This window comes from Bubalus bubalis, chromosome 2 (assembly GCF_019923935.1).
Source record: "Bubalus bubalis isolate 160015118507 breed Murrah chromosome 2, NDDB_SH_1, whole genome shotgun sequence".
Taxonomy (NCBI): domain Eukaryota; kingdom Metazoa; phylum Chordata; class Mammalia; order Artiodactyla; family Bovidae; genus Bubalus; species Bubalus bubalis.
The window spans coordinates 87064843-87086846 of NC_059158.1; the positions used below are offsets into that span (position 1 = coordinate 87064843).

At 35.5% G+C, this 22004-nt stretch overlaps 1 protein-coding gene across 5 annotated transcripts in view; it reads right to left on the reverse strand.

Annotated features, from left to right (window-relative positions):
- Positions 1–22004, reverse strand: part of PSMD14 (proteasome 26S subunit, non-ATPase 14) — a 110322-nt gene that overhangs the window by 10101 nt on the left and 78217 nt on the right. For 3 of the 5 annotated variants that reach the window (XM_006074292.4, XM_006074293.4, XM_025275977.3), the window contains 3 exons: positions 16923–17030; positions 10585–10659; positions 3431–3556 (listed from right to left, as the gene is read on the reverse strand). In XM_006074292.4, the coding sequence (XP_006074354.1) occupies positions 3431–3556; positions 10585–10659; positions 16923–17030 (309 nt within the window). The remainder of the gene's footprint in view (positions 1–3430; positions 3557–10584; positions 10660–16922; positions 17031–22004) is intronic. The other 2 variants (XM_044934737.2, XM_044934740.2) reach the window with 2 other exon arrangements.

Consider the following 22004-nt stretch of genomic DNA (forward strand, 5'->3'; position numbering starts at 1 on the left):
AACCCTAATTCTGCTGGATTTTAGCTTGTATGGGCCCATCAACATTCTTTCCAAAGCCCTCCATTATCTCAAAAGACTGGTTGTTAACTCTCGGCAAATCTTATACACTATCTCTTGGCTAATATTTTGTAAGATGTCTTTAAATTAAAAAGAAAAAAAATTTGTTTTTTTTTTTCTTTTGCTGTGACAACTAATATCAATTTTAACTGTCTCCAAAAGCTCTAGCCCTTGCTGTCAATTTTTAGTCCCACTTAGTGAACCACTTATTTACATTCTATTTTTCTTTTTTTGCCACACTGTGGCTTGTGGGATCTTAGTTCCCTGACCAAGGATTAAACCTGTACCCTCAGCCATTAAAGTGTGGAATCCTAACTAATGGACTGCCAGGGAATTCCTTACTTGTTTTCTCTCTTTATATCCTTTCTCAATCTTTCAGTGCATGCATGTGTGCTAGCTTCAGCTGTGTCTGACTCTGTGCAACCCTATGAACTTATAGCCCACCAGGCTCCTCTGTCCATGAGATTCTCCAGGCAAGAATACTGGAGTGTTTTGCCATGTTCTCCTCCAGGGGATCCTCCCGACCCAGGGATCAAACCTGCATCTCCTGCACTGCAGGCAGATTCTTTATCAAGAAAGCCCCTCAATCTTTCTACTTCTACTTAAGTTGGAAATGTTAACAGTATTAACATACTTCAAGTTACCTAGGCAGGAGAACTTTAATTCATCTTTGAGTCCTTCTTCTTTCACTTTATCAATCCAACTGGCACATTTTATTTTACTAATCTGTTGATACCTCTGTTCCTACTACAACTATTATAATCCACACAGACACTTACTACCTTTTGTTTGGGTAACAGGAAGTTCCTCCTAAGAAGAATCTCCATTTCAAATCTCCTCTTAGAATATTTTCTTCTATACCTTTGTTAAATTATGTTTCTAAAGTCAGGTTCTGGGTATATCATGCCCCTAATCAAAAAATAAACTATCCAGACTGTTACTTGACTTCAGTAATTTAAAAATCTCTATTCCCCACTATTTACCCTTTTATGTACATGCTTCTTATGTACTATACCCAAACACAGCTTCCTAAAGATGCCCTTGCCTATTCTGTCTCCAAGTCTTTGCTCATGACATTCAGCTGGCTTGGGGTAACATTTCTTTGTATTTCCAAATCTTACTCATGCTTTAAGGTCTAGTTCAAATGTTATTATTTTCTAAAACAGCATCCTGAGTCTCTCCCAGCTGAAAGGAAAAAGCTTTGAACTATAGGACTTCACCTGGACTTCTCTACGGCAGTGTTCTCTAAGTTCTAACTTGAATGGGTATACACATTTCTTGGAAATCTTGTTAAAATGTAGATTCTGATTTAGTAGGTCAAAGAACCTGCATTTCTAACAAGATTACAAGTGAAACTGATGCAGCTGGTCTGTGGAAAATTTGAATACTAAGGTGTTATCAAACACACCAGTTATAGTCTAGTACTTTGGTACTGAACTTTTCTTACTGCTCTTATTTTCCTAAAAATGAATGAAGAATCCCTGTTTTCACTGAAAATTGTACAGAAGATATTTGATAACTATTTGTAACCATAACACTGTACATACAGTATGCATATGTTTCACAAATCACAGGTTTTTGATCCTTTAATAGATCACAAGCTATATGTCCATGTACATAATATGTATATATATATATATATATATAACTGAAACAGAATGAAATCAAGTCAGATGAGAAAGAAAATAGAATATATCATTTGTAAAAGGGTAAATATTGTTTCATAGAACTTCTATTGTAATCCCTGGAGAAGGGAAAGGCTACCCACTCCAGTATTCTGACCCAGAGAATTCCATGAACTGTATAGTCCAATGGGCTTGCAAAGAGTCAGACACAACTGAGTGATTTTCACTTCACTTTACTTCTGTTGTAATATATACATACATACAAATACATTGCATGTATTGAGTCGAAATGTAAAATCTATTCTTTATATGGATTTTTGTCAAAAAAGTAGAAAAACATGAGTTGAACCATGTCCACCCTAAACGGATACACTGAAATCAAAACCTTGGTTATAGCTTAGAATTATGCTGCCACAAGCCAAAGAATACCTGGGGACCAACAGAAGCTGGAAAAGAAAAAGAAGGACCCTCCCCTGCTAGAGGCTACACAAGGAGTAAGGTCCTCCCAATACCTTGATTTTGGACTTCTAGCTTCAAACTGTAAAAGACCAGAAATCTGTGAATAAAATATTATCATGACCATGTATATCTGTGTGTGTGTGTGCATGTGATCAGTCTTTCAGTCACATCCGACTTTTTGCAACCCTATGGACTGTACCCTGCCAGGCTGTTCTGACCATGAGATTTCCCAGGCAAGAATACCACAGTGGTTTGCCATTTCCTATTCCAGGGAATCTTCCCGAACCAGGAATCAAATCCAAGTCTCCTGTGTCTGCTGCATTCGCAGGTGGATTCTTTACCACTGAGTCACCTGGAAAGCCCCACATACACTTTAGCGTACAATAAACATTTTTAGGAGATTCTCAAAATTATAACTTTTCTTACATCCTCATATGAAGTGGTCTCCCCTTGCTCTTTTTCTTTATATCATCCTGTTTACTGTCTGCACAGCACTAATTATAATGTATTGTGTTGTGTTTATTTGTTGACTTTCTGTTTCCTCTGCCAGAAAATAAATTCCACGAGGATAGGTCTTATTTCTTACTATATCCCCAGAGCCTGACATCTAACCAGTTTTCAGTAAATACTTATTTAATGAAAAACAGGAAGCTTCATAAGTTACATGTTCAGTTCAGTTCAGTCGTTTAGTCGTGTCCGACTCTTTGCAACCCCATGAATCGCAGCACGCCAGGCCTCCCTGTCCATCACCAACTCCCGGAGTTCACCCAGACTCACGTCCATTGAGTCAGTGATGCCATCCAGCCATCTCATCCTCTGTCGTCCCCTTCTCCTCCTGCCCCCAATCCCAAGTTACATGTTATGAAGTATTAAATGCTATTGTTGTTCACATCTCCTTGTTCTTCCTTCCCTTACAAGAAAAAGTCCTCTGAACAATGGCAAGATTTCAAATGTAAAAGACCATTTTACGTGGCCTACAACCGGGGCTGGCTAACTACAGGCCATGGGTCAAATCTTGCCGGATGCCAATTTTAGTAAATGTTTTACTAAGACACAGCTTCAGGCATTCCTTTATGTATTTATTGTCTGTGGCCACTTTTACACTGTAACAGCAGAGTTGAATAGTTGCAACAGACTGGATGGCCGGGATGGCCTGTAAAGCCTAAAATATTTACTGTTTGATCTATGGAAATAGGCCACTCTGCTTTTAACTGTTTATATAATGCCTAATAGCTAATCACACATATTCCAAAGGTTATAAGAAATAAATGTTGAAAATAAGTTTTTACCTTATTGTAATTTTTTGCTAATTCCAACATTTCTTTTACCACTGATTCATTATGTTTACAGTGCTCACTGTAGTCCTGAAGTGTCAAACCTTCCATCCAACTCTTCTTATGCAAATTTAATAACATCTAAAAAACATAAAGAAATTAATTATGCTTCTATACTGAAGAAATTTCCTTTATGTCTTGAAAAACAACTTCACAAACAACTTTTGGAATTAATGAATTTAAATTTAATTTTATTAATTTAAATAAACCCTAAAGAGCATCCTCCTAAATTTATATTAATAAAACTCTAAGGAATACTCCAACCCCATGGCCTTTGCATTTGCTGTCCCTCTGCCTCAACGGCTATTTTCTTTATCTTTCTATAGCTTACCTTTCTCACTTCCTTAGAGATAGATGCCACTTCTCACCACCTTATAAAAAAGCCACTCCACACTACCCTAAACATCTTTCTTTCCTTAATCTGTTTTATTATTTTTATAACACTATAAACAGCTGAAACTTGTGTTTTCTTGTTTAGTGCATCTCTCACTAAAGAGAAATCAACAGGGCAAGGACTTTAATTCAAGATCACCAAGGTCTAGATTCTCGAATCTAGATCATAATCTAATCACAGCAAATAATCAATACGTATATACTGAATGAATGAAACTACTATGTTATGCATAGGATTTCTAACAGTTCATATAGCCCAGCTTTCAAACACCAAGATAAGGAAGTAAATGCTCCCATTTACTGAATGACTTTGTGTCAGTCTTTCTGAGCCTTTGTTTACATTATCTATGAATTGAAGGCTTGTAGATAATCTCCAAGTTTCCTTCAAATTCTAATATTCTGTCTATAACTTTTTAAATTTAAATTTTATATCAGAATGAAAAGTCATAAAAGTGGGAAAAAAATCAGATTCTTCCAGTTTGCAATCACATCAGCAAACTAGGATCAGAAGCTATTAGTGATCACGGAACTAAACACCTTAGCTCATTATTTCTTAAATTGGACTCCTAGTTCTGAATACATATTCTTGGAAATTCGTCAGTTTTCAAGTTCAAATTCCTAAGACAGTTTTTCTTAAAGTCCTATTCTATAAATAATGTCCTTCAGTTGAGGACTACCAGTGAATAAGAAGAGTTTTCTAAATGATAAAATTACACAATATCAAAAAAATGGTGGCTAGAGAATGATTGATGTTTTCTTGCTATGAGAACCAGTATACTCTATTTAACTTTTTATTTTGTATTGAGGTGTACCTATTAGCTTCAGGGGAACAGCAAATGGACTCAGCCATACGTATACATATAACCATTCTCCCCCAAAGTCCCCTCCCATCCAGGCTGTCATATACCGTTAAACAGAGTTCCCTGTGCTATACAGTAGGTCCTAGAAGCAGTATACTTTAAGTGAGATCTACAGGGCACAAGGCTCTAAAGACATAGTCAGAAGTAAGTTTAGTTTAAAAGAAGTGTTTGCAGCTAAAATCAGTACAAAGTTTTCCTTATGCTGAAGAATAAGCTACAAGTCAAAATCACCTATGAGAACTTCCAAGACACAAAAGCTCCAAATTCCTTGATTCCTCCCCTGGGGCTCATGGAGGCAAGAGTAGTTTGAAAAAACCTAGAAAACTCCTGCACATGTACCCCCAATTTCTTTGATTGCTTCCCATCTTCACCATGGATAATGTTTTAGAAAATACATCTTCAGGAAATTTTGGTGCAGTTGCAACTACCAATGTTATAAGAAAGTGAAAGTGTTATTCGTTCAGTTGTGTCCAGCTCTTTACAACCCCATGGGACTGTAGCCCACCAGGTTCCTCTGTCCATGGAATTCTCCAAGCAAGAATAATGGAGTGAGTTACCATTTCCTTCTCCAGGGGACCTTGCCAACCCAGGGAATGCTATAAAGCTAAAAATGCTATAAAGCTATATATACCAATGTTATAAAGCTACCTATAATTAAGTGTTGAGAACAGGATTTTTGTACGCTTCAAAGGCAAACCAAAAAATTTCCCAAAGAGCAGAATAATAATCCCACCCTGCCTGGACAACGATCGCACTGGGCCCCTCAGGTAAGACTTGGAGATAAGTATACAAGTTGGTGGGATAAGAATAAAGGCAGGGGTTTTTGACATTAAGAAAGCACCTGAACTGAGCTATGCTAGGAACATAAATATACTATTAATTAATTATTTATATGTATGCTTTTTTATATCAAGGATGGTAGCTAAAGTATCAAGAATGGATACTATAAAAGAAAGAAGAAAAAGAAAGTCTGATGTAATTAGATGGATATTTCCAAACAGCTGGGTCTCAGATATAAGACAGACAATATATTTTTAATATATTTATGTATCTGAATGAATTTTTCAGTTTGTGTCTGAGTGGTACCCTTTTTACCCATGACCTGTACCTAGTCTATATAAAATTAAAATAAGTGTTGAAAATGTACTTTCAGTTATCAACTAAATCTACCAAAGCTGGTATGAACTTTTGAACAAAAGCAAACAGATGGAAGAGAGCTTTATGGCTCTGTGTCTTCCCTCAGGTCAAGGAAGAAATGGCACCCTGCAGCACCTCACTCAAAACCATGCTCAAGCACCTAGGACCTTTGAGGGAGTGTATTGGTGGCTTAGAAGTTTTAAATCCATAGTTTATCAAACTTCAGAAAATCTTACATGGCACATGCTCCCCACAAAATATAAATGAGACAGAAAAAGGAAGTGATTTAGTTGAAAGAGGAAGTATTATAGGGAGCCCTCTTATTCCACCTCCAACACACCATATGCACTAGAATCCCTTCTAAGGTAACTCTGTGGGGAACACTTACAACTAGTAAGATCTTGCTTACTACTGATTACTTATCATGTTTGAACTTCAGAGTGCATGTAGTATTCAAAGCTTCTTGGCTGCCAATAGTACTCATGGTCTTTAAGACTTTTTAAAGTCTTTCTCATAGAGAAACACAAGAAGCTTATTTGGAGGATGACCAATTGCAGTAATAAAGAAAGAAAAAAGCAATTCAGATTATAATTTCAAAAAGCAATAGGCAGAATATTTTAACTGGTTGAGAGAAAAACTGTACTCAAGATAACCCTAAATTAGTAGAAGCTAAAGAATATGCAGGTCAGGAAGCAACAGTTAGAATTGGACATGGAACAACAGACTGGTTCCAAATAGGAAAAGGAGTTCATCAAGACTGTATATTGTGACCCTGCTTATTTAACTTATATACAGAGTACATCATGAGAAATGCTGGACTGGAAGAAACACAAGCTGGAGTCAAGACTGCCAGGAGAAATATCAATTACCTCAGATATGCAGATGACACCACCCTTATGGCAGAAAGTGAAGAGGAACTAAAAAGCCTCTTAATGAGAGTGAAAGAGGAGAGTGAAAACGTTGGCTTAAAGCTCTACATTCAGAAAACAAAGATCATGGCATCTGGTCCCATCACTTCATAGGAAATAGATGGGGAAACAGTGGAAACAGTGTCAGACTTTATTTGGGGGGCTCCAAAATCACTGCAGATGGTGACTGCAGCCATGAAATTAAAAGACACTTACTCCTTGGAAGAAAAGTTATGACCAACCTAGACAGCATATTCAAAAGCAGAGACATTACTTTGCCAACAAAGGTTCGTCTAGTCAAGGCTATGGTTTTGCCAGTGGTCATGTATGGATGTGAGAGTTGGACTGTGAAGAAAGCTGCGCGCCAAAGAATTGATGCTTTTGAACTGTGGTGCTGGAGAAGACTCTTGAGAGTCCCTTGGACTACAAGGAGATCCAACTAGTCCATTCTGAAGGAGATCAGCCCTGGGATTTCTTTGGAAAGAATGATGCTAAAGCTGAAATCCCAGTACTTTGGCCACCTCATGCAAAGAGCTGACTCATTGGAAAAGACTCTGATGCTGGGAGGGAGTGGGGGCAGGAGGAGAAGGGGACGACAGAGGATGAGATGGCTGGATGGCATCACTGACTCGATGGACGCTGAGTCTGAGTGAACTCCGGGAGTTGGTGATGGTCAGGGAGGCCTGGCGTGCTGCAATTTATGGAGTCGCAAAGAGTCGGACAAGACTAAGTGACTGAACTGAACTGAAAGAATGCTAATTTATCAAGATGCTAGGTAATTTGAAAAGTATCAAATTTTACCCCAAAAAGATGTCCTTTTCATTATAGGGGACTGGAATGCAAAAGTAGGAAGTCAAGAAACACCTGGAGTAACAGGCAAATTTGGCCTTGGAGTACAGAATGAAGCAGGCCAAAGGCTAATAGAATTTCCAAGAGAACACACAGGTCATTGCAAACACCCTCTTCCAACAACACAAGAGAAGACTCTACACATGGACATCACTAGATGGTCAACACCGAAATCAGACTGATTATATTATTTGCAGCCAAAGATGGAGAAGCTCTACACAGTTATCAAAAACAAGACTGGGAGCTGACTGTGGCTCAGATCATGAACTTCTTATTGCCAAATTCAGACTTAAATTGAAGACACTGGGGAAAACCACTAGACCATTCAGGTATGACCTAAATCAAATCCCTTATGATTATACAGTGGAAGTGAGAAATAGATTTAAGGGACTAGATCTGAGAGACAGAGTGCCTGATGAACTACCGACGGAGGTTCGTGACATTTTACAGGAGACAAGGATCAAGACCATCTCCATAAAATGAAATGCAAAAAGGCATAATGGCTGTCTGAGGAGGCCTTACAAATAGCTGTGGAAAGAAGAGAAGCGAAAAGCAAAGGAGAAAAGGAAACACATAAGCATCTGAATGCAGAGTTCCAAAAAATAGCAAGGAGAGATAAGAAAGGCTTCCTCAGCAATCAATGCAAAGAAAACAGAGAAAAGCAATAGAATGGAAAAGACTAGAGATCTCTCCAAGAAAATAAGAGATACCAAGGGAACATTTCATGCAAAGATGGGCTCAATAAAGGACAGAAATGGTATGGACCTAACAGAAGCAGAAGATATTAAGAAGAAGCGGCAAGAATACACAGGAGAACTATACAAAAAAGATCTTCACAACCCAGATAATCACAACGGTGTGATTACTCACCTTGAGCCAGACATCTTGGAATTTGAAGCCAAGTGGGCCTTAGGAAGCATCACTACAAACAAAGCTAGTGGAGGTGATGGAATTCCAGTTGAGCTATTTCAAATCCTAAAAGATGATGCTATGAAAGTGCAGCACTCAATATGTCAGCAAACTTGGAAAACTCAGCAGTGGCCACAGGACTGGAAAAGGTCAGTTTTCATTCCAATCCCAAAGAAAGGCAATGCCAAAGAATGCTCAAACTACCACACAATTGCACTCATCTCACACGCTAGTAAAGTAATGCTCAAAATTCTCCAAGCCAGGCTTCAGCAATACGTGAGCCGTGAACTTCCAGATGTTCAAGCTGGTTTTAGAAAAGGCAGAGGAACCAGAGATCAAATTGCCAACATCTACTGGATCATCCAAAAAGCAATAGAGTTACAGAAAAACATCTATATCTGCTTTATTGACTATGCCAAAGCCTTTGACTATGTGGATCACAACAAAATGTGGAAAATTCGGAAAGAGATGGGAATACCAGACCACCTGACCTGTCTCTTGAGAATTCTGTATACAGGTCAGGAAGCAACATTAGAACTGGACATGGAACAACAGACTGGTTTCAAATCAATAAAGGAGTACATCAAGGCTGTATACTGTCACGCTGCTTATTTAACTTATATGCAGAGTACATCATGAGAAACACTGGGCTGGAAGAAGCACAGGCTGGAATCAAGATTGCTGGGAGAAATTCAATAACCTCAGATATGCAGATGACACTACCCTTATAGCAGAAAGTGAAGAATTGAAGAGCCTCTTGATGAAAGTGAAAGAGGAGACTGAAAAAGTTGGCTTACAGCTCAACATTCAGAAAACTAAGATCATGGCATCCGGTCCCATCACTTCCTGGCAAATAGATGGGGAAACAGTGGAAACAGTGTCAGACTTTATTTTTTTGGGCTCCAAAATCACTGCAGATGGTGATTGCAGCCATAAAATTAAAAGACGCTTATTCCTTGGAAGGAAAGTTATGACCAACCTAGACAGCACATTAAAAAGCAGTGACATTACTTTGCCAACAAAGGTCTGTCTAGTCAAGACTATAGTTTTTCCAGTAGTCATGTATGGATGTGAGAGTTGGACTACAAAGAAAGCTGAGTGTTGAAGAATTGATGCTTTTGAAGAAGCTTTTGGAGATGCTTTTGAAGAAGACTCTTGAGGGTTCCTTGGACTGCAAGGAGATCCAACCAGTCCATCCTAAAGGAGATTAGTTCTGGGTGTTCATTGGAAGGACTGATGTTGAAGCTGAGACTCCAATACTTTGGTCACCTGATGTAAAGAGGTGACTCATTGGAAAAGACCCTAATGCTCGGAAAGATTCAGGGCAGGAGAAGGGGATGACAGAGGATGAGATGGTTGGATGGCATCACCGACTCAATGGACATGAGTTTGAGTAAACTCAGGGAGTTGGTGATGGACATGGAGGCCTGGTTTGCTGTGGTTCATGGGGTCGCAAAGAGTCGGATATGATTGAGCAACTGAACTGAACTGAAAAAATGCTAATTCATCAAGATGCTAGGTAATTTTTAAAGTATCAAGTTTTACTACTATAAAAAGGTGTACTAATTTAGATCTGGATATCTGAAAATCCTTAAAATGTATTTCCCTTTTGACTCACCTTTAGTTTATCCTAAGTAACCATGGTACTTTTTAAAAAACACGATACAGTTACAATCTAATTTATTCCTTTCAAATTTGGAAAGTTATCTATTTAGCAATTTAGTGACAAAAGGTCATTTTATGGAGAAGATAAATTAATCAGAAAAATAACAGGCCTAGAAGAAAGATTTTTATAATTTATCATAAAACCAAGCTGGAATGTTTGTTTCCTACTTCTTCCTCTGCTTTAGCACATACCAAGAAGGTAAAACTGTCTTTCAATGTGTCCAGTAAAATATTCCTTTATTTTATGCTGCAATTCAAGAGGAATGAAAAAACTTTTGGATACAATAAATGAAAGAGGTCAACAATTTAAATTCAAATAAACCAGGTAATAGTTCAGTTGTTTGAAATAGACGTTTTTCCTCCTCGAAGGTAAAAAATTTAAGCTCACCTTCTGTTCCAATTCATTTTTCCGATAGTTAATAGTAATGGAGTAATAATGTCTGTTTAGTCCATGAATTAATGCCTATATAGATAAATGATTAGAGAAAGGACAAATTAGTATTTTTCATCTAATAAGATAAATATAGCTGTTTGAAACTATTGACACAGCCAGTAGACAATACCTTTATATCTTCTAAAAATGACTTTTTATCCAAAATAAATATTAAATTATTTTTTTCTTGCTAAAGTTTAGGAGTGAGGTTCTGAGGTATGGGGCACACAATCTTTAAAGCATGATATAGCAGCACAGATTCAACAGTTTTAGTAGCCTTGCTCAGAGTCAGATACAGTTTTACTTCATCATTATCTAACTTAGAGATTAACTATTCATAATTTATAAATGCACATAATTTATTAAGTCTAATTTTATGATCATCTAGGCAGGGGCTCTTTCTTACAGAAAAGCCTAAAAAGCTGTAATAAAATAATTATTCCTTCATCCACAACATTAACCTGGAGTTTCCCTTTTTAATTCGGTTCTAATATCTGAAAAGTAACTGTCTGCACCTGTCTCTAAATTAATAAAATGGAATCTGTTCTGTACTGGATCTAGTGACAGGCAATCTCACTAAGCAGTACTTATAGATATCACTTGGGTTAAATTTATATTTTTTTTATTATTGTCCCTGTTAATCTTTCATACTGCTTGTGCTAGTTTTACTACTTTTATTTAAATACCATAATTGAAAATCAAGTAGGTAGTGCCTTCAAGTTCAAAAGTTGGAATTTCAGCAGAAAAGTTGAGTCTCTAAAATATGGACCTGTTTCCCCATTTGGCTAAATACTTCTTTCTACTGTACTTGATCACTGAGAAAAACAGGGAGACCATAATAAAAACTTAAGCTAATGGCATGGTTTTATTAAGAAACAATAACCCTGCATGTGCTGGAAGTGCTTCACAACTGCTTAAATAACTTAGCAGCAGAGGTTCAAATGAAGTCCAGAACAGTTTCTATGGACTCCTTCATCAGCCTTCTAAGACATTAAAGACAAAAATATACATTGGATACATTTTCAAGTATAAAAACAAAAAAGGCTTTGGGGTTAACTCTCAGGAATCTAAAGATAAACTATAATTAGGTTTTTATAGTGTAGTCTTAAGGTGCTGAGGTAAAAAAAGGGGTAGAAAGGAAACATTTGATGAGCACCTGGCATCTGCTTTACAAAATAAGTCTTCTAATCTTCACAACAACCCAGTAAGGTAGCCTGGTTCCATGTGTATTTCTGACAGATGAGGTAATAAGACACTTATCTCAATTCATACTAGTTTCTACTTAATAAAAGGCAAAGCTGGGGTCTGAGCCTAAGACTTTTTGACTCCAAAGCCCATGTTTTTCCTACCATACTATGATGCTACAATATATCTCAGAAATTCTTAAATTCTTTGTACTTTAAGAATGAGAATGAAAACAAAGCATAGTATTATTATTAAATTTTGCTAGCAAAATCACCCCACCAAATACTAAACCATTTTAGATTATGTACTGCAAAAATCCATTCTCGTATTTCTAACATCTGCTATAATAAAATAGTTGACATGTGAAATTAAAGTACTAAGAGGATCTATTAAATCCTTATTCATTTAGCTAAATTTCAGTGCATAGATATGTGTACTACTGTGAGGATCAAACAGTGGGGCTAATCAGTGCCTCCTTTAAATGGTACTCACCTTTATGCAAATTAGGAAGTACATCCTCTGGGTGGAAGACTTTAAAAAAAAGGTGCCCAAGCTCCAAGCAGATACAGCTGGGCTACAGAGTGAAGCTTAGGCTAGATTTCAGGTGCCAAATGACCTCTCATACAAATGATTTTATGCTGTGCTCCAACTGTATAATTTTATATAGTGGCCATAAAGCTAGTAATGGTACAGCCAATAGATACAGAAGTCAGCCAAATGGGCACACAGACAGGTCCACATTTTGGAGATAAACTGTACTGCTGAAATACACAGTTTAGAACTTGAAGGCACTACCTACTTGATTTTCAATTACATTATTCAGATAAAAGTAGTAAAACTAACACAAGTAGTATGAAAGATTAGTAGGAACAATAATAAACAAATATAAATTTAATCCAAATGATATCCTCAAACTATCTTCTAATTTCACTTACTCACCTGCTGTGTGCCCCCATTACAGTCATCCCAAATCATAAGTAAACTGGCCCCGTGGAGTCCTTCTTCCATATAAACCCAAAAGGCACAGGCTCTTTTATTCAGCTTAGTGAAAAATAAATTTTCTCAAATTCACCAATTTAGTTGACACTGAATTACAAGTTGTGGCAGCATACATCAAATATAAGAGATTAGCTTTACCAAGGCGGAGACTAGCCTCTTCAAACGGCCAAGTTGAAAATGCCGTAGTATATCAGGCCAACAAAGAAGTTACATAACCAGGAAATTTTGGAACATCAATACCTAATTTTTAAATCTACACTTAACAAAACACATGATAGATTTAGGAAAATTTAGGCAATTCTTCAGTAAAACAGGATTTTGTCCTGAAGCTCATTCATTGATTATTCAAAACCTGCAACAATTTCTCACAGAAGCACCATTAAAAAGCAAGGTTCTGTTCTATACTGTTTATATTGTGGGCTATAAGCTTTCAGTGGCTGACCTGGGAAGCTAAATCACCTTTTAGAGCACTGTTTCTAGGACAATACATTTTAGAATTACTAAAATGGGACTTAGCTTATTTGCTTCCTGGATATGCTGACCCTTGTTTTCTTTGCTTAAAGGCTGTCAAAAACTTTCAAAGAAGGGAGTTCTTCCTAGGTTGATACTCAATATCCATGTAAGATGCTATTTATTTTAGACAGAGTAATCTGGAGAAGTAACTAGACAAAGAGGAGTTCTGAGATCCCACTGATGTGACTTTCAGTTTATTTCTATATTTAAGTTAATCTTTAGAGTAGAGCTTTATAATTTTGTTGGTATAATAGATCTGAAGAAAAGTACACCAATAATCTTTATGGTGAAATCACACTTTCTGGAAATGTCTAGACTACTCAGGAGAAATGAGAAGTTCTAACTTCATTTGCTCACTGTGTGGAAAACAGGCATATTATAAAACACACAGCTTATGCAATGTATAATAACCTATTTATAGGTTCTTGATAGGTTAAAAAAAAGTTTCATGCTCTTAAGGCATATTTATTTAGATCTAAAGATGAATCTGTTTGCCTTATTTTACATTGATAAACTGAAAGTGTGCTGCTAAATATCATCCATTAAATCATACTTTAAAATGAAGCTTTCTTTATAAAAATAAAATAACTGAAAAGAAACAAAACATGTGCTTTGTTCCCTTTTGGGTGGAGAACTAGGCTGCAAATGGCAAATGCAGAAGGGATCATTTTTGCTAAATATGTTTTCATAAGTTTTGAATTTTGAGCTGTATATGTATATTATCTATGCCAAAATTAATGAATTAATGAATCTTCTAAATATAGTATAAAAAAAGGAGAAGCTCTGCTTATAGTTCCTACAACTCACGAGGTAACCTAGCAAATCACAAATACGCTGGGCCTCAAGTCTCCTCATCTACAAAATGCCCACATGGTTCTTTCTAGACCAACTGATTTACAACTGCTTAACAACTACTGAAAATAATGTTTTTTGAAGAGTTTAATTCTGTTAGACAATGCAGTTGTACTCAGAGCTACACTTAAGGGGCTCACAATCCTAGTACATATTAATGCTCCTATGCATCAACAGTAAATTTCCATGCAGCTGACAACATATCTTCATACAAACTGTGACCTTTAAGGACTTTACATGTTGAACAATTTTTAGTCAAATAGGTTTAATAAAATAAATGTTTGTTAATTCTCAATTCTATACATTTGACAGTATCGGTCAAATGTTCCACATACAAAATAGTATTACAGTTACAAACATTAATAGAAAACTCTACAGTATAGGCATTACACTCTTCCCTCTCTATCGGAAATGACTCTATTAGTGACTTCTCTTATTTAAAACATGAAAGTTCATATAAACGTTGTCTATTAGCTTTGTTTTGTTGTAGATACTTCAACATTGCGATTAGTGCTTAAAAGTAACATCTTCTAAAAGCAGTATGTTTCACCGCAAAAAGTTTAAGAAATACAGAGAAGGAAAAACAAGAAAAAAATCCATAATCCTATTACCCAAAGGCAATCAATACTAACATTGTGGTGTAAATACATAGGCACAGTTTTTAATACATATTTTTTCAAAGAGGAGAATTTGTATATGTGATTTTATAATCTTTACCTTAAGGTATTTTGAACTTTCTTCTATATATTAAATAGTAGTTTACAATATAACCCTAAAATCATAGTAAAAAAAATCAGCAAAGCATTAGCAAACACCAGCATGAGGGCTGATGATACCTGTCAGGTTCCTATTCCTACTACTTATAAGTTGGTTTAGGAACAAGATCCCTCTAAACACAAACTAATTTTCCTCCAAAATAAGAGGCATGGCCTTTCTGCAAGGTTTCTGATCCCTGAGGTACACATTCTGCCAACACATTTTAAAATTCTATTATGAATAACACCATTCACTTCAAGTTCTTCTAGGTTGCTTTCTTTCTACCTTGTCTTAGAAAACTAAGAAATTGTATTAAGGTGCGCCCTCGTTCTGTCACTTTTTGGCTTGATCCCATTTGAGTGTTTTAGTACTGGAATTGTCTCAAAACTGCAAAGCACCCAGATAGATATCTTCCTGATGGGCGCTATATAAACTGTGAAATAAATATATTTACAGATTTTAATTGGAAGGCAAAACAAACTAAGGAGAAATGAAAAACAATGATGCTATAGCTGTTATATACACAGGTCCCTTTAACTTCAGTTTGGAAAGCTTCATAAGGTTCACCTTAAATTACAGACTACCAGATAAAAAATACAAACTGGACTGATGTAAAAAGAACCAGATTTAAATTATTTAATTACACTCAATTTTTAAGGTTAAACAGCAGTATTTAAATTTAAAAGACAGTATCTGCAACAGGTGGCTGTTGACTTGCAATTAGTAGAAACTTCTGGCAGAAACACACCATGCAGTAATCACAATGATCTTAGACTGTGAGATGCTACTTAACCTTGTGCAAAAAAATAATGAAGCAGTATGATGCTATAGGGGTTTACAAGAAAGGTCATTATCCCAGGCTAAACTGGTCCAATAATATATTCTCTTGGAACATGCAAGCATGGGCTTGTCTGTACCCAATCAAAAACACTAGTAGCTTATTTCATACTCATTGTACTTTGTAGTTTTCTCTGATGTCTAAAATAATTTTTTCAAAAGCAACACACCTCAATCCTTTGGGAAAAAATTTTTTTCACTTTGATGAAGGCTTCAGATGAGTGACTGCTGAAAAACTAAGCATCTGAAAGTATAAAGTTATCAAAGTACAGCCAAGCTTAACCATGGCTAACTGTCAAAGCCACAACTCCCCAAAGACAACCACATGACAGGGCAAGGTTTCAGACATGGAGCAGCAATAGCCACTATAATGTCTCTGTCCTGTGTGTTCTGTTTAACTAAACATGGTATTTCTGTCCTTTTAATTAATCTTCAGAGAAGCAATTAACTATACAGACACAGGTTGTGGTGCATTTAAAAACATATTAAAATAATTTTTGCAGACAATAAAGATTTGTGTAAAAACAATGAGGTATGTGAACGATACAAAGAAAACACTAATCACTCAGGAGGATACTAAGTGTCCAAATAACTTTAATAATGTGGCTGACATCACTAGAAAGAACAAGATACAAACTAATCGAAAGCAGTATATAGCTGTGTCTTGTATGAATTGTTTTAAAAGAAGGGATTAAGCAAAAAAAAAAAAAAAAAAAAAAGAAATATTTAGGAACTGCTTCTGGGAACCCCTTAAAGTATACAGCAATGTGCCATTAGGTACTAAGAGAAAAGTCTACTAACCAATCAATAATGATACTATGATACCTAACACTCCACTTAAACACCTATCAGTCCTTTACTACACTGTTAACCAACAAAACTGTAAGGTACTGTCAAGATTAAGGATTTACTATGCCCCCCAAAAGGATGTCCTCAAACTGTTAGCAAAGTTTAAAGACATCACTAAAAGCGGACTCATATACAACAAATCTAACTTTTGCAACACTATTTTCATAAACTCCTTTTAAAGCACAAGAAAAATTAATTGCAAAACAAATTAAAAGACTAAGTATTGAATCCTAAACTGGTCATTTACAACAGGCTTTTAAAATGTAAAACAGTTTTAACACATAATCAAATACAGGCATTACCTGAATAGACGGCTTGTTTAGGTGACCCAGATTTGAGGTTGTTTGTCTTGGTTCATGTCCTAAGACCATCATATTAGCATTGATCAATCTGAAGGCATCAATAACAACCTGTAAAAACAAGGTGTCAGGTCATTTCTTTTTTAAAAAACAAGTGATGATGCCAAGCAACAGTGGACAAGGCATGATCAACTTGCATCTGTTTCTGGCCTATTTCCAGAAAATCATTTAATTATAATATTAATAAAAAAGAACCCCTGCTGACTGTGCCATCAGCACACCACCCTCTATCTTGTAATGTAAGGTGACACCAATTATTGCAATTTTCATGAAGCAGTAAAGGAAAATATTAACTTTGCATCTTTATTATTGAAACACGTCATTACTAAACTTACACCAAACAGCCTTCATTGGTGTGCATGTCTGTCACCTAAATTTTACCTAATCAAAATGAATGACAAAGAGAAACTAAAACTGAAAGTGAGCACAAGCTAAGGGACCACATCTAAAGCCCAGCCCTGTCACATCAATTATACTACCACAATACTTGAAATGACAACAAAATTACAACCAGCAAGGCAGTTGCTCCACGTATTCTCTTCTAGTCAGATACCTTTTACTTCTTGTGACTATAAAAAACTTTATACCTTGTCTGATGGCCTTAAGTGTCCAAACCACTCTCAAGAATAAGAGGCACAATACAAGAAAACCAAGGTCATCTATGCTTTAAGTTAGGAACATGGTAAAGAATAATACAGTTCTAAGTTCAAAGTAAACAAATAACGATAGGTATTCTTTTTTTGCTGGGTGGATTCAACATTTTTGTAGAGAAAAACTTCAAATCCTTACATGATACAAATCATCAATTAGCTCTTATATAGTAAGAGATTTAACAAGAATCACCTATTATCTGAATGCTTTTCTCTGTTCATTATCATGGATTTGAAAGAACTTGTTAAAGGTTTTAAATGTTGTTAAGTTTTATACAAAGAACCTGGGATCTCAAGACACATGTCTCTTTTAGAGAACGTAAATCAATCACCTAGAGAATAAACTCAATAGGTTCTTCATATAAAAATATCTTAAAGCAGGATACAATAGTATTTCTAGGTTTGCCTTTCAAAGTGCTAAACAATTGAGATTTATCAATGTTTCAAAAGCTGTTGTCAACTAGACTGTTTCTCATTTGTATAATTATTGTTTGAGGATACTAAGTTAAAAAAAAAAATTCCAAAATAAGTCAATTGGAATGTAATAAAGTCTGAAACATCAAGGAAGTGTATTACTAAATGCTATATGCCACGAACAAGACTGAAAGAAAGAGTCACTCTTTCTGAAAAGCTGCCACGAAGGTATGAAAGTACACAAACTTAGCTCAAAGCACTATGACAAGGGACACAGTCTAAGCCCTCTTGTCTATTCCATCAGCCAGATAAATAAATAAGTAAATAATCAACCTTGCCTTTTGCTTTTATTTCTAACAGTCTGAATTTCCCCAAAGGTTCTTCTTGCCTTAAAATAAAACCAAGTATCCCCAGAACATGCATGATTTAAAAGTTTGTGAAAACCTTTTTTTTATACAATAACTGTAATTCACTCTTAATTTTCACATTTATGTATAAATAAATATGGCCTAGGTTTATACCTCTTGCTTACACTTAATTTTTTAAATATTTTTCATAAAGCAATAATAAAAGTAAGTACTACTATCAAACATGTGTTAATCAGATTTTATCAGACAGTTGTTTAAAAACATATCAAAATAAAATTTTCTAACATTTTCTACTAAAAAGCACATAAAAATAAGATAAAATGTAGGCCAAAGAAGGGAAAAGAGACTATTCTGATAGAAGTACAACTTAAATAAATATAAAATTAAGAATTGATTCCCTAACCAACAGCAGTAAATAATTTAAGAGCAAGGCATCACTTTGGTCCAATTGTTTTTTAAAATAGTTTGACAGTCTTATGGACTCTGTGAGAGAGGGAGAGGGTGGGAAGATTTGGGAGAATGGCATTGAAACATGTAAAATATCATGTATGAAACGAGTTGCCAGTCCAGGTTCGATGCACGATACTGGATGCTTGGGGCTGGTGCACTGGGATGACCCAGAGGGATGGAATGGGGAGGGAGGAGGGAGGAGGGTTCAGGATGGGAAACACATGTATACCTGTGGCGGATTCACTTTGATATTTGGCAAAACTAATACAGTTATGTAAAGTTTAAAAATAAAATTAAATTAAAAAAATAAATAAATAAAAAATAAAATAGTTTGATTCCAAATAGATTTCAATACAATTTATAGAAAAAGAAAACTCCTACAAAACTATGAAAATTCCATTATATATCACAAGATGTATTTTTATATAGAATGCCTTCAAACGAAAGCAGCAAACCAGCTATTTTACAGGAAAAAGTCTCTAATATTTCTCTGGAATATTATAAAAAGGTATGAAACTTCATAAAAAGGAAATGGAAATACCAGTTAAATAGATATTGTGACCAGTTAAAAACAATCTGAAATTTAAATTTTTTAATTCTTTTTAAAATTAAGAGAAAAATTCAAGAATTTAATATGCTGTTCCAACCTATGTGAAATTAACTGTTTAGACTGACAATTTCTGACTGACAATATGATAGCCAACAAAAAATGAATAACTACACCAAGATCAAAGGGATCTGCCGCCATCACTATAGCAACTGTCTTAAGGAAACGAACGTGTTCAACAACCTGCGGACTAAAATTAGATTTAGCATGCAATAAAAAATAAATATGGCAATATAGTCTACATTTTAATTTCTATACAATTTTATAATTGCTTTTTGCACTGTGAGAATAAGTAAGTTTCTCCTTCAGAACAACTATCAAAATAGACTCATTAATGTCCGGTGCACTAATGAGCAACGGGTGAAGAAGGTGTTAATTATGCCACACTAAGATTCAAGAAAAAGCCCTAGTGAGCACTTGGAGGTGTGTATAAGCTGAAGGCGCTTCTCCATGTTTATGTATTTATAGCATGATGCAACAGAATGACAGCAAAGTGGTCACTCCATGGATGAGGATGGAAATCTTAGATACAATATACTGAACAAAGAAACCCCTAGGATTATTTAAGGTATGGGAGGAGGGAAGGGGCAAAATCCATTTTTTCGAGCTATATGAATTTTCTGAATGGTATTTTTTAATCCATATATACATTAAACCAGTTCAGCCTATGTCATAAGTTTATAAATCCAAAAAGTAATTTAGCCAAAAAACTTTGCCAAAAACCTCTCTCCTTTATATGTACCAACAAAAACTTCCAACCTGAAGTATGACAAATATTTTCAGGAACATGAGGCTAGACTTTTGTAATTCCTTTCTGTGCTACAGTCCTACGCACCACGTTGAATCTCTGTTCACCAGCCTGACCACTTCCTTTTTTCTGGTGCAAGTGCCTTGAGACTTTGCAGAGGTCACTGCAACAGTAGACAGCTTATAACAAAACCATTAGCAGTTTGGCTAGCTTAGGGAAACCTCTTCCTTTCCTTTTTTTGTTTATTATCACTGCATGAATCTGCAGCATATGATAGTTTATAATTTCTCAGGCTTGTTAAATTCATGTTAAAGGTCTGTTTTCTTGTTGAATAAATTTTGTTCATATAATGCTGCCTATTTCATACACTCAGTCTTTAATAGCACCTTTGGTCTATGCGCAACTCACAGATCAAAACAGAGGACTAAAATAGGGGTTGATGATGCTATTTACATGTGTGATTCCTGCTGTCTTCTTGTTAGTAGCTTTAATATAATAGAAGACCTTGTCTGTTTTGTAATTAACACATCTTTACTGGAGAGATATTTGGAAGTGATTGCTGTGAATATACTGGTTAGTAAAATAAACACAATCACACACCACTTTCTGTTATCAGACAAATTTGTGAATTGTACACATTATACTCCAGATCAACAAACTGTGATATAACAGCCAAGTAGAAGACACATATTTATATAACCCTTTATTTTTCTGAAAATATGTATTCACTCTGACCTTGCAAATATAATTAGCTTGTGGGATGTGCAGATTTCAGTACCATGGTAGCTTTACTAATTGCAACTCTTGGAAATAGATACTAAATATTTGGAAGCTGCCAATACAAAATAAAAACTGCATCTTTTTTGTACATCTGTCTTAGCTTATAAAAGCAAAATAGTTTTAAAAACAATACTGTGTTCCATATTTATTCCAAGCACCCCCAAGGGTCAAGGACCTATCATTTCATTTTAAAAATGAATCTGGTTTAGGACACAAAACTGTAGTTATTTTCAGATTCAGTTTAATCCATAATTTTTTGGCTTCTTTCATGAGTATAGTACAGTTTAGCCAATATGCTATTTATTTTTAAATTCATGTTTTCATATCAACTACTAGGTCACTGAAAGACTAGACTAAATTTCTAAAGCATCAATCTACAGTTTCCCAATTTTTACATTCAAAGGAGGCTATTTTTTAAGTAAAGCTTGTAAAATTAATTTAATACAAAGGTGTCTGAAAGAAAAATGCATAAGTACTTCTGGCAGTAGATACTATAATTCACAATTTCTCTCCTTCTCTCTTTTGTTTTTTCAACAGTAGCTGCATTTGGCATTCCCAACTGCCCTTATTTTGAAGTCAATGACTATGGGAAGTATTTATATATAAAATGAGCCAGGGGAAAATAAGCTTGAAAAAAACATTTCAGACCTCAAAATCAATGTCAAACATCAAGAAAAGAAAAGAGTTACAATTCAATTATCAGTTAGGTTACATATTTAAACACATATAAACCCACCACCATGTGAAGTAGGTCTCTAAATGACTATAAAAATGCTAGGTGTGGAAAGAAAAGCAACACCCCATATCAAATATCCTTTATCACCTAGAAATGACCTGTTATCAACTGCTTAGGTTGTTTCTAGATTCTTTAAAAATTAAGGGTGCCTGTGACCTGGGAAGTACTGCTGGGGTTTGTGACCATTTCGTTACTTCTGCTGCCATGCACTGCCAGACATCTATAAGAGAAAAACATCTTATGTCTCTTGTAAGCCCACAGCATAAAAAATT